Source organism: Aythya ferina (genome assembly GCF_964211825.1).
Source record: "Aythya ferina genome assembly, chromosome: 1".
Lineage (NCBI taxonomy): Eukaryota > Metazoa > Chordata > Aves > Anseriformes > Anatidae > Aythya > Aythya ferina.
Window position 1 is genome coordinate 93,359,334 of NC_140296.1, and position 14,230 is coordinate 93,373,563.

At 41.1% G+C, this 14,230-nt stretch overlaps 1 protein-coding gene across 1 annotated transcript in view; it reads left to right on the forward strand.

Annotated features, from left to right (window-relative positions):
- Nucleotides 1-1,500: 1,500 nt before the first annotated feature.
- Nucleotides 1,501-14,230, forward strand: part of DSCAM (DS cell adhesion molecule) — a 477,876-nt gene continuing 465,146 nt past the window's right edge. Inside the window, exon 1 of the mRNA XM_084536387.1 lies at nt 1,501-1,950. Within this exon, the coding sequence (XP_084392513.1) occupies nt 1,908-1,950 (43 nt within the window). The 5' untranslated portion in view covers nt 1,501-1,907. The remainder of the gene's footprint in view (nt 1,951-14,230) is intronic.

Consider the following 14,230-nt stretch of genomic DNA (forward strand, 5'->3'; position numbering starts at 1 on the left):
TCTTAAGCCCAAAGTATATTGGGCTTCAAAATGGAAAATAAAGCAGTTCTGAAAGAGCTGCATGAACTTCTCCAAAATACTCTCAGATGAACAATTATGCATTTCTGCTAGTCACTATCTCTCCTCTAAACAAAAAGATAAAATAATAGTCATTTTTAACAGAACTTCCCTCCCAGTAAAAACAAACTTCCTCTTTCTTCCTTGCAGATATTTATATTTCTTTTATTCATTTTAATAGCATCAGATATTTCTTTGCACCAAGTGACTTGTCTGGATACATTGTAGCCTTAAGGGCAACCATGAGCAACTTGTCCTTGCCCAGTGTTAGTTTCATCTCTCCTACTTTCACTTCAGGACTTTGGTGTCTTCTGGCTGATATCCCAGCCGAAATGTGATGCAGGGCATGTCCGTGATGGAATTCACTGTGTTTCAGTTATGACTTTGGTTTTCTCAAGAATTAGAGTGCAAGGCTTTATACAAAGCTTTGCAAGTGCATTTTGGTCAGTTCTTTATGTCTCTAGAAACATCTCCAGACAGATTCTCCTTCCTGTCTGGCTGTCTTGCTGAGTTTTTTGTTTATGTTCATCCCACTGTTTTTAGAGAGGGGTCATCCTTTCTTGCGTTTCATTGTGGTGAAACAAGGCTGAGGCCATCTCTGCCTTTATACAACTTTTTTTTTTTTTTTAATTAATGATGTCATATGAAGACACCCAAATGTGAAGTGATCCTGCTTGGTACCACATGGGGATTTTGCAGGTTGAGAGTCTGTATAGCTTTATTGTGTTTGCTTTTCATTTTATAGCTTAAACTCAGAGCAGCCCTAATGCTGTTATGTATTTCACAGTATTGATTTTTTTTTTTTAGCTGTCTTCCTTTAATATTTTTTCACTTCTTTTTTTTCCTTTTTAGACCAACCTTCACATTAAAAGCGATTTCTGCATCTTTTCTTTCTTTCATAGTTACAGAGACTGTAATTTATTCTTTCTTTATTGGGGGGGGGGGGAGTGAATTTGTTACCACAGGAAAAAAAAGAACCACATGAAAGGCCAAACTATATCTGGGGCTGTGGAAGTTCTGGGAAAGGCAGAAGTTTCTTCCCCCTCTTTCAGCTGTGCAAAGACTCCTAGTCAGTTCTTGGACGTGCTCGCCTGCCTGGGCTGTGACCTTCCAGCAGGGCCCCCTCCTCCGGTCCCCCCCCACGACTTGTCAACACATTAGTCATATACAACTCAGCTGATGCCAAACGGCCGCAGTTCAGCCAACTATTGAAAGGCAGGCTATTCCTCTGCGTCCTTCTATTGGTCTTGGGTTTTTTTTTTCCACCGCGGAGCCTCGGTGCTGCTTTAAGACTGCGGGAGGCAGGGGGCCGAGCAGCGGGACCGGCGCGATCCGACAGGCGAGGGGAGAGGAGAGGAGAGAAGGGGAGTGGAGGAAAGAGGAGAGGAGGGGAGAGGCGAGGAGAGGAGATGTGCCCGCCTGCCGCCGGGCCGCCGGGCGCTGCGTGAGGAGCCGGCTGGCCGGGGCTGGGGTCTCGGCGCTGGGGGCTGCGGGCTGCGGGCCGGCCGCCTGGGCCGGGGATGCTCGGGTGCCGGCGCCGGAGGCCCCGCTCCTCACCTGTGGCCCTGCCGGCGCGGCCCCGCGGGCGTCTCCCCGCGCCGAGGACGCACCTGGGCGCCGCGCCCCCGCCGCCCGCCCCCGCCGCCGGCCGCCTCTTCCCCCGCCCGAGAGCCGGCAGGCGAGCGTCGGCGGAGCCGCGGGGCTGCAGGCGGGGCTGAGCGCTCGCTGCGCGGACCGGCGGCCCCGCAGGCTGCCAGCAGCCCCCGGCCCAGGCGGCCGGACCCGGTGCGCGCTGCCTGGCGGCTCCGGCCCGGCCGTGGGCGCGGCGGGCGAGGGGCAGCGGCGGGGGCATGTGGATGTTGGCCGTCGCCTTGCTCCACAGCATCTCGCACGGTGAGCGCGGCGCGGGGGGGTCCCCTCGGCTTGCCGGGAGAGGGGCGAGGGTCGCCGCGGCGCCCTTTGTGCCGGACGCGGCCGCCGGGAGAAGGGCGAAGGCGCCTCGGGAGCCGCCGGTCCCCGCCGGGCGGGGGAAGACGGGGCTGGCAGGGCTGGGGATGGAGGCGCTTTCCCTCGCCTCCCGAACCGCCCGAGTGCGGAATTTTTGCTAAGTGCCGGCTGAGTGCGCGGAGGCTGTCTGAAGGGCTTTCATCCCCAGCTTTCGCGCTGAGACCTTTCCTGCTTTTACCTTTGCTTCTTAATCGCCCCGCGCTTTCACCTAACAATTTCATTTTTTTTTTCTTTTCTTATTTTTTTTTCCTTTCCTTAGTATTTTTTTTTCAAATACTTTCAGATTATTTCCTCTCCGTTATTTCACTAAAAATCTACCTGCTCCCCGGTAGTTTGCTTTTTTATCCCCCCCTCAGTCACTTATGTAAAAATATGCACGGATAAGCATTACATCATCTGAAAATGTTCGAGACAGTCGATTATAAAGTTAGGAAGGAGAAATTAGAGTGGAGATGTAATGAGGATAAACCTATTCTGTTTTATTTTCTCTTCATTCTGCAAACTCTCTGACCTTTTTTTTTTTTTTTTTTTTTTGTAGCTTCTCGAGTATTATTATTTTAAGTAGTGGATGGGGGTATTTAGGAGCACTTGGTATATGTGATTGAAAAGAGTCACATAAAACATGTTTAAACTGCATAACTTTTATTAAGATGTGTGTTATCGGTGCGGTTTTAAGGATGGAAAACAAATTCTGCTGTAGTGTGTGATTCTAGCTATTCCACTACATCACCTGCTTCTCGGATTTGAGAACATAGCATTGCCTGTAATACATTACACCCTGACAGTTAAAACAGAAAGATTAAACACACAATTTCCAATATAGGCAAAGCAGGTAGAGTGGGAAAATGATTCTTGCATTGAATGAATGGGAGAGAAGCAGAGGGCAGAGCGTAAGGCTTTCCTGGAAGATACAAATAATTGAACCTCTACCAGAGGGTGAGGGATGAATGCTGGATGAGGGTGTCTTCACATCTGCTTAAGTATACACTGGATGAGAAAATGCATTGACAGGCATGGCCAGTCCAGTGCAACTAGCTGGATAGGTCATAAATCAGGAGGTGAATCTTAAGCATGTGTTTAGGGCTATCTTGAGATTTTTTCATGTTCCAAGTACTGCAGAATGCAAAATGACTGAAAATCTTCAAACCTTAAACTTTACATTTTTTCATTTTGTCTAGCAGTAAGACAACTGCAACAAGTTTTAACATTAAGAGGTTGCTTGCTTATTTATTTATTTATTTGTGTCAGGCAGCACTGTGCCTTTCTCTGTTCTATTCAGGCAGATCTCTTGGAAGGAGATACTCGCTATCAATGAGACAGAATCAGTCTGAAAGTATATCTATTTTTTTTACCAGTGCCGTTCAGTTAATCCTAGATTTGCACAGAAAGGAACACTCTTTCTATACAGAAATCTTACGTTTTTTAAAAAGAACATATATACTTTCGTCTGCTGTACTGATTATATATATATATATATCATATGCTCCAAGTTAGGTAGTTCCCTTCTCCCCCAAAGGATTTTGAAGGAACCGAATAATTTTACTTTACGAGGTTGAAATAATATAGAAATTGCTTTAATTTACTCCTTTATCTATGAAGTAAGTAGTAATTTCACTTTCAGTATCCATGTGTTTTTGGACCACGGTCAAACAGGAAATTGGATTCCAAATGTTTTTGTTTTTAATAGTGTAAAATGTAAGTGGTACATGCATCTGCATAGATTCTATACTGTCATGCAGCGATGTTTATGCACTTGTGCCTCCAGGTTACTAAAATAAAATATTTTATGTATGCTGGTATTGTAAGATAAAAGCATTGTAGAAACACTTAATGGATGGTTCAATGATTCTTTGCAAACTTAAGTGTTTTTATTTCTGACATCATACCTGATGTCAATATAGGTATGCATTTTGAACCTTTTTAAAGGAAAATTTTGGAACTGACACCTATCTTCATATTCAGTAGTACTAATAATAAAACCCAAGTTGTTCAGTTTTATTTCTGACTATTGTATCAGAGCCAAGAGTCAGAGAATAATATTTTTAAAGGACTTCAGGTTTTAATGCACTGTCATATCAGATATGTATCTCTTTGAAGGAAATGACTGCATATATAAATAGAAATGTCACATATACATTTGTTTTCATTATTCTATCTATAACTATATCTAATTCCATTGTGTGAGAGGTAGTGTTCTTCTATGACTATATCTTTGAGGAGGGGGGAGATGCTGAAGCTACCGAAGCTTATTTAGCTTCTTATTTAACTCCTTATGGAACCATACTGAATTAACTTCAAAAACAAGTACATGTATGAGTGGTTTTCAACTGTGTTACATCTCATTCTAATTTTAACCTTAAAATGTGTAAGATTGTTCATGTTTATAATCTGTGACATTATGTGTTTTTTTTTTTTTTTCTTTTTTGGGGGGAAGGGAGGAATAGGTAGCTTAAACCCATAAAGTGTTAATTCATTTTTTAACCCTGTAGTTGTTGTCTTGGGCTAAATTTCTACTGAAGATAATGGAAATTATCAGAATAACAATAGCAAGATTGGCCCCCATATTTCCCTGCAGTCACTCAGCACAAATACATTTTGTCAAATTAGATATGAGTGGTGCCACTGGGTAGGCTTTGTGTTTGTAAAACAGCTTCCTTCTGGGGACAATAAAATACTGACATGCTGTTACATCCAATTAGTATTTCTGAAACCTGAAACAAAACCTTCCCAAATACCCTGTTAAAGTTCTTTGATTTATAAAGGCTTTAAACTCTCCATGCTGAGAGTTTCTTAAAAATACAGGTAACAGGTACTGTTAACCACAAACGTACTGCAGCCCTAGTAAATGCATTTCAACCTTAATAAGTGCACGGGACTGTACAGACATCAGTGGGAGCTATGCAGCTGCATTCACCACTGTGAAAACCTGAGTCATGCTCAGTTACAATCCTGAGCAATACTTGAAATTATCTTCAAGATTACTGTACCTGTACTGCCTTCTATGTTACTATACTGAAGTATTCCATAAGCAAACATGTACATTCAACGGTGCTGATGAAGAAAGTCCGTTATAGCCTGGTCATAACCAGTAAGGGGGTATTTTGCTGATAGCAGGGAGGGGAGACTATGAAAAGAGAACACCCTCCTTCAAAATCCTGGTTATAATTTTGTGTGATAAAGTTAGTTCAGAATTAAGGGTGCTCTTTTCAGAAATTAATATCATCCAATAGCATTTAATCTGTGGTATAGGTATGCTGAACCAATTTGCAGTCTGCTTTCTGGCTGCATTACTTATGTGCCTGGTGTCCAGAGTTCTGCTGAAATGAACGGAGCATCAGGAGACACACGATGCAGTACAGTTGACACTAAAAATAAATTCCCATTAAAATGACTTCCCATTTGAACCTGCAAGTCTAGAGTACACACACATCTCTTTCCCTCTCCCTGTGTCTACAACTATGGGTTTTAGTAGTGCACTAGAATACTGAGAAGAGCAGCACACTGAGCTGAGAGCAGGGGTTAGGCTGGAGGAGGAGCAGCATCGATAGTGCTGGTGGTGCCAGTGATGCACTCCAAAGAAAATGGTGACTGTGCTAGGCACGAAACATTTAAGGAAGAGAAATCATCTCTAAAATCTTTGTAGAAACATTGTAGTATGTGTATAGCTTATGTGGAACTGCATAACCAAATCTTTTCCTTAGAAGTGTCACTGCATGTGCAGGAAGCATTGAGGTGACTGTATGTTTGTGGAAAGCACAACACAGCTGATGGTGTTTCTAATCTTGTGTTACCCATCAGCTACAAATAGCTATTAATTCATTACCCGATGTCTAATAGAGAAATCTGTAATAGCTAAGAAGTCCAAGCACACTGGAGATCTCTATTCCCATTTCAAAAGAAAGCCTTCACCCTGGGCTGTGCTCAGGAGGGATGACCCCAGGCCTTAGCGTGGCTTGATGCAGGATGCTGCCGGCACGGCTGAGCTGGTGCCACACGACACTAGTGGGCAGCAAACCACACGAGTCTGGCGGCATTTCTGACAAGCAGTGAAAATGCACGGTACCCAAAGGAGGCGTTTTGTCTTTTTTTTTTTTTTTTTTCTTTAAATAAGTGGTCACTAAACTTTTTGACTAGTGGACACTGCATTTTCTTTCCACAAGGGCTGAATAACAGATGTGTGTGTACAATGAAGGTCGTTTTGGGAACAGTTTAAAGTTAGGTTGATTTCTGTAAATGATAAAAACAAAACCATAAACCCTGCGAAGTAGCTTGCAGCTATGTGCTGGTTTTCTTGCTGATTTCAGGGGCGTCTCCTCAATGATGCTGCATCCAGAGAAGTTTTGAGTTGTTTTCAATTTTGTTTGTTTTTGAGTAAATTTTGTCATGTAATATACCATTAAATTAGATTATTTGGGAAAATCTTGTGGGTTTTAATGAGCAGCTCATCTGTAAAGTTCCTGTAGCACATGAGCTGTGCAAGGCTCTGATTACAGCAGCAGCTGTGCTCAGGATGGACCTCAACTTTTTGTCTCTCTGCCTGGATAAGTGTCCTCATGAATATGTCATTTTCTCAGGGCCAGTGGTGATTGGAGAGTGAAAATAATCTCTTTTACCTATTCAATAAACATTGAAAAGATAACAAGAAAAAGATATGAAACTGAACGTCTTGGGGGGGGGGTGGGTGGAGGGAGGTTGCGGGTAATGAACTGAGGAGTAAAACATATGGATAGCACTCTTTTCCCTTAAAGTTTACTATAGTTAACGTGTCAAATCAAGGCCTCTTCAAATGTACTACTCATTTAGACTTTGATTTTAATTGAAACATGCTATGTCTTGGTCTGTCAGTCTAGAGATCTTTCAGATTTCCATTGGGGAATGCACTAATTCCAGCTTTCACTTTAAGAACTGGAGAAGGAAGAAAAAACATGTTACATTCAACTTAATTATGCTAAGGTACAATTATTTGATTTTTTTTTTTTTTTTTTTTTGAAATTATTTCTTTTGAGTTGCTGAAACTAAAAGTAGTAAAAAAAAAAATCAGTTTAAGCAATACAGGTCTGTAGATCAGAATACTCAATTATTTCAAGGTGAATGTGTAGGTGTATGCCATTAAAACACTTGTTTCACAATATAGCTTGAGATATTTCACAATCCATTTTAAACAGCACTTCCTTTCTTTTAACCTGTTTTGAAATCAATGAAATTAAAATTTCAAACAACTTTATTATACAAAAGAAACTCCATCTTCTCAATCTTTGTCTTTCTTTTAAATGCACTTCATCAAACAACTGATATTTTCAAAAATGAAATCTCATAAAATGAGAGAGATTTTATAAGAGCCTATCGCAGCACAATGTTTTGGAGCACTGAAGAGAACCTCTTTAAGAACAAGCCACAGATTCCTCATGTACTGTGGGCTTCAATTGTCATTGCTTTTCTTTTTATATCACCATTCACATTTTTATTATCTCAAGTATTTTTTTTGTTAGAGTATTGGATTACTCATCAGAAAGAGGTTCATCAATGGGCATTTATCATAGTGAAGTGGGCAACAGATATTATGATGCACCCAGATGAAAGAAAGAAAGGCAAATGGATGGACAGAGAGGGTGACAAAGATTAACAAGTCTTCCCAGCATCCCTGTTTAAGCTATTTTTACTTAGAAAGCAGGGAGTAAGGTTTAAGAGTGAACCGGCAATCCTATTTATAGAAAGACATTTTTAAATGCAAAGACTCGAAGAAAGAGAGTCACCTCCATACTAAACATCAGCCTCCCTGGAGCTCCCTGGTAACTGAGGGAGGGAGCAGCCCGGCGACCCAAGCTGCATTGCTGATGTGCCTCTGCTGAAGCTTCCAGAAGGACAGAGCCTACGCAAGCACAGGGGCATGGGCCACAGCATGGCCTGAGAACTGATCTGAAAATAGCCCACGGGTGCATGTCAGTGTGGCAGATGCACAAGGACACATGCAAGGAAATGGATTTGCACCACCTGAGAAACCGTTGGACTGATTAATATTCAAAGCCTTAACATGCAGGCCGCTGTAGAGCTGAAGACAACTGTTCTGCTTGTGTATCTCTAAATCTCGTGTGCTGGGAATATAGTTCCTTCTGATATCAATATCTATATTTATACATAGTTTGTAATTGCTTAAAAGCTACTGTGTATGGAATATCTGGCACTTGTTCTGCTGTCCAAGTGTACTGATGCTATTTTCTTCTAATTAATCGCATGGTAATCCCATGCAGAAGATTTATGGCTTTAGATTTCTGTTTGTATTAGGCTAAAATGTATCCTTGGTAACCTCCTGTCATCTAAAGTAATTTTTGAAGAAAGTTTTGAGGAGCCCTCCAATATCTTAAGAATATCAGAAGCATGATTCCTGAAAGGACCAAGAATCTTTCAATGCAACTGGAATATAATTACGTTGCACGGTGGCTTCAAATAGTCATTTATCTATGTAATCTACTCGCAGTGATTCTGTAGATAAGATCATAGTGCTGCTCTGTCCATATAAATATCTGTTGGCATGAAATCTTTACATGTTGTTTTGCCAAGAAGTGGCTTATGCTAAACCTGCACATTAAGGGTGTTTGTCTCCATCATTTGTGAATGGCAGCCCTTCACCGTCCCACTTTATTGGTGCTACAGAATTAAAGAATTTGCTGAAAGTTGTCATGAAAGAAAGGGTTTAAAACTGCTTGCGTATTTTCAGCTCTGCTCTTTAGAGGCATCTCCATTATAACATGTAGTTCAGTCTCCTGGAGGTTTAATAATATGAAGTTAAAATACCAAATGTAAGTCTTTTGACACACATATTTTGTTTAACCTGACAGAGAAGACTAGGTGGGGTATTGAAATGTACAGCCTTGGAGAAACCCAGGTGCTGTTGCTGCCATGTGTGCTGGACTGGATGAATTGCATGGTAGGATTTGAATGCACTGAAATGCTGGTTGATCATTTGCTTTTTTTCCAGACCACAGGAATGAGATGCATAAAATTAAAGCTCTGTTTTTTGCTTGCATGATTGCTTTGTCCATCAGAAATCGTTATTTATTATTTTTATAAGCTGTATTATATTCTAAAACTGAAAGCATAAAGGAATTCCCTGGGATTTTCTCTGGGGCTGTTACTTGGGATTTTGGCCCTGACCTGGGAATCACACCTTGAATGCATAAAGTCAGTCTCTTGAAAATGAAGAGGTGAGTGCATGACATGCTGTTAGACCACTTCTGCCTTGATCTAAGGATAGGGGCAGTCCTTGACAAAATCCTTTTTGTTAAGAAAAGCTGATTCTGATGTCCCTTGAGGAGGAGCTTAGTGAAAAAAGTGTCATTCAAGCAGACCAGACTGAGGTGGCACTCAATTTAAACAGGAAAGCCTAGTGTGGTTCACTTTCCAGAACGTCCTACATCTCCAGCTGGCTCTACACTTCTCTTCCCATTAAGTAGTTTGCTGTGGGTAGTATCAAAATATACTGGTGTTCATGTATTCCAGGGAAGAGAGGTGGACCATAGTTTGTGTTGCAACTGCAGTTGAAAGACATGAAGCTAGGCCTCACTATGTCATGATAGGTAGTTAATTTAGGAGATTCTCACTGAAGTCTCTGTTGCCTCAATATGTCTGTAGAGCTTATTGGCATAATAAAGTGAATCCTGGTAGTCTAGAGTAATGATCTGCTTTATACTAGTTCATGCTTTCAGCTGTACATATTTGGGAAGCTTCCTTTTGTACCTTTCCTTTCTTCCTAGGTCTGTTGTATGACTCAAAGGTTTCTCTTTCATCTTGGCAATGTGTGTGTGTGTGGTGTTTTTTTTTTTTCTTTTTTTTTTTTTTCAACCTTATTGCATAGGGGGTTCTAGAAAGCAGCTTTTTATCATTACAAGGGTGAATGGAAAGCACAGAGAGTAAGGCTCAACAAGTGATGGGAGATGCTTGCCCTGTTTGGTTGTGATATCAGATGAGGATGGCGCTTTTTGTTCTTGGCTTTTTGTGTGTGTTAAAAAGTACATAAATTGATGCTTGGGGGGAGAAGGGAAGGGAGGGGATATGAACAGGTGGATAAGGTGAGGGAGGGAGAAGGGAGAGCTTCAAACTGTGTAGAGATCTAGACAGCATTGCAAGTTGTATGATGAGAAGAGGCAAGGCAAAGAGCCTGAAGCCCTGTGGGGCAGCAGGAGGATGGTGTCCAGAGGCCAAGTCTGAGCGCATATACATTATGGCAGGAGGCTCTGAAGTCTTTGTGCTTCACAGTTTGCAGTGGGGAAGGCAAGGCTGAACCAGCTCCTTTGCTAACAGGAACTAACAGGAACCATGAGTAGGGAACCCAACAAGCTGTTGCTTTGGGACTCCCCATTGCTGTTTCCTATATCCACATTGCTGCTGGTCTGTACCAGGGAGCAAGCTGATATTCCACGTGGGTCCTCTGTGCTTTGTGAAGGGAGAGGTCAAACTCCTGACTGTTTTTATCCTTTACCTACCTGTGTTCAGCCTTTTCTGTCATTTATGTCTGCTCATGTTGTTTCAACTGTGATACAGGCTTAATTTGAGGCCTTATGCACTTTTATCTCCACCTTATTCTTACAGTTGTTTGTATTTATTTGGGCAGCAAAAGTATTTCTTGTCCCTAGAAGTTTGTCCACTGAAACAACAAATGTATTTGTGCGAGTGAAGGGGGATCAAGGACAGAAAGCAGACCTGTGAATGTCAGTGCGGCTGTAAGGTAGGATGTGTGAGTCCCCTGTCTGAGCAAAGGACAAAGAAACTGAGCTCCTTTATTGGGCAGAAGGGAGATAATTAATCCTCAGAAAAAGAGGCTGAGCTGTCAGGCTTTCACAGAAACACACTGGCAGCTGTGATTTGTTGTTCTGCTTTTGGGAGCCACAACTGGCAGGTTTGGTGCAAGGGGGGCTGCTTGGAGCATGCGCCCGAACACCCGGCCCTGCTCCTCAGACCCTCCCTGGGTGTTGGGTCCTGCAAGCTCTGTGTGATGACAGAGGTAAAGGCTTTTGTCTGAAGGTCTAGAGGCGAGTGTAAAGGTGATGCAGAGGAAAAGAAATACCCATCTGAAGAAACTGTAGCTATAGCAGTTCAGTGCATATTTATTATGTTCAAAAGTTAGTCCCTAGTGGATAAAAACAATTATAATATTCCTACCACATCTCAGAATATGTTTCTATAGAAGAGAAGAATGCTGATTTTTTTTTTTTGGTGATTACAAAGGGAGTTAATGAGTTTAAAAATATATATTTTCCTCAGCTCCATAATAGCGGTCTGACTGCTCCTTAATTTTGAGAAGTTTTGAGATTTTTTTTTTTTTTGATCAGTAAAATGTGTTTTTGTCTCAGCTGTGTTCAAAGGAAAAAAAAAAAAAAAGCTTGACCACTATATAATGCAAATGCAGTTACTCTTGTACCTTACATCATCTCTACCAATCTTGGTCCCTAGTGTGGACATTCATTAGAGGAGGGGATTATGGCTGGCTGAGTACCTTAGCTCTGGCATTTCCAAAGACCAGTGAATTGGGCCTTGTGCTCAGAGAGTTCTGTTTAAAATGAGGAGTATGTATTAAATAGCTAGCTCATAAAAAATGAAAGAATTAGGACATGGCACAATGTTGGTGGTCTCATGACATCAGAAAGTGGATGAAACAGGGAGCTATACTACTGATACCATCAGGGGATGCTATCGTTTGGCTCAGGCCTGTTGCACTCTTAGAGGGCAGTAAGAAAAGAGAGATTTAGGGAGATCATAGAATTGTTTAGGTTGGAAAAGACCTTTAAGATCAAGTTCAGCCATCCACCAAACACTGCAAATCCACCTCTAAACCATGTCCCCAAAATGAATGGTGGTGGTTTTCTTGTGTTCCATATTATTTCTGACCATGGTGCAGTCTTAAGTAACATTACCAGCTCTATGTCGCTCCCCCATCACTTCACTGTACTGCTTTTTTTGTGTGTGTGAAGTGATGTGGAATCTCCTGTCTTTGAAGACAGGGCTTAGAATGAAACAAGCTAGATAGTAAAAACAACTTAAAGTTATGTGATTTTAAAATATCTTACTTTTTAATAAAATTACTTTTGCTTTTTAATTAAATGGACTCCATATATGCTGGTATATGACCTCCCTCTTTGATCTGGGAAAGTTTGCAGGATGGTGGTTCTACCTTAATGCTAGTGAGAAACTAATTTATATCCTTTTATTAATTCATCTATCAGTCACGTTTCTTATTAAAAGTGTGACAGTGCCTTAAAGTGATATACTGTTGACACAGCTCTTTGCTGCTGGGCTGCTTTTTGGAAATGTCAGCTGCAGTGGAAAGCTGCACACTATGCTCTTGAGAGTCTCCAGGCTGCTTGCACCAATTGCATATAGTGCCCAGTATGCAGAAAACCTAGGGCATACTGGCCTTATGTGGTAATTGGTTACCTTATTTTATTAATGTGCAGTCATTCTTAGAAGGCTAAAGGGTTATTAGTATAGCTCTGTAAGAGGGATATAATCAATTTAAATTAGCTCACCGTTGAGCCTATATGATCTGGCATCTTTAAAATGTAGGTAAGCAGCTCATCATTTTGATTTCTTATATAATATTGTAGGAAACTTTTTTCCAAGTCCAATCTTATCTATGAATGGTGCAGTTCATCACTTAAATATTTTTAGTGTCCAGAATAAGCAATTTGAAAAGATAGTTATTTTTAAGAATAAATTACTTTTTCTTTTTTTTTTTTTTTTTTTTAACATAAACAAAAGATGATTCCTATGATCCTCTCCACCCGGCATTCTGCTTCTCCCCTTCCACCTTCCCACACAATCTTCCAGGCTTCCTTCTGTCCATACATATCTTTTCCTGCCCACTCTCCAGACACAAGTGTTGTTTGATTGTTTGGGTATGCATTGGGATGATTTTCTCACCTACCCAGGTTTCTGTTTTAGAAAAGTGATGTGATTTTACCAGGAAATCTAGACAATATTAGGCAGAATAACTCTCTTAATATGTCTTCCTTTCAATTCTCACCCTCAGCTCTAAGCCGAAAAACCCAGTAGTGCTGATTTAGACTAATTACTTTAAATGCAGTTTGTAAAAGGATGCTAATACTTTGCTATATCCCTGAAGGTCGTCTAAGTGATCTATAGTTAAACATTCATGTGGGAGACTCTTGGGGGAGACAGCAAGGAATGATTATAATGGAAACACTGTGGGCTAAAGTGTGTGCTCATGCTCAAGTCTTCATCTGGCAAAGTAGGGTAGCGGATTGTTTCTGGGGTTTTAGAGCTATTCCTTGTATCTGAATAAGGTATAATTTGTAGACTCAGCTTCAACATCTCCCATGCTGGAGAACTGTGTGTGGTACAGGACCAGAGTATTTAAACTGCTTTTTCAGCACTGTGAACCTCCATCTCTGTTGTGTTTCATTATGGAAAAAAATAAAAATCTGTGCATGATCTTGCGTCATTAAAATGTGCTGGGTGCCCAAGGTGTTTCTTCATCTGTTCCTCTAGCAGCTTTTCCCCTCAAGTGATTATGCTAATTAGTGTTTGATCAGATGATTAAATTATAATTCGATTAATCCTGTGCGCTAAACGCTCTGAATGCATTTCCATCGCCTGAATGCCTTGTGCTTAAGCATTCCTGTTTGCAGCTTGATATGAAGCTCTTGCCTTTTCCTGTACCTAATGGCTTTTTCTATTTTAAAAGCACTATAGTTCCCTTTGACGTTAGGAAGCAGAGGAATGGGCTTTTGTTTCCTACTGTACTGAACAGAACCAGAAATATGTATGTTCCCTTTATATGAACCAATTATTTCTAGGGATTATATATATATATATAAAAAAAAAAAAAAAGATCAAATATGTTTTTCTTTTAATACATACCCCTCATGTTCCATTCATAATATACTGAGGCAAAGCAGTGATATAGCTAAGTCTTCTATCCATTCCCATTATGAGTTGTGCTTTCCCCTAATAATTCTCCCCTTTTCAAAGCTGAATTTTTTTTTTTTTGGTCAAGAAGGCTCTTCTCTGCAGAACGTATTGGTATGTGTGTGACTTGGTGGGGAGGGGGGGGAAGCAGAAGGATGTTTTTCCTCCTTTAACTTACTTTCCTATCCCTTTTCATCCAGGCTTATTTCTGCATGTCACCTGTATGAGATAATCTCCAGTCGGA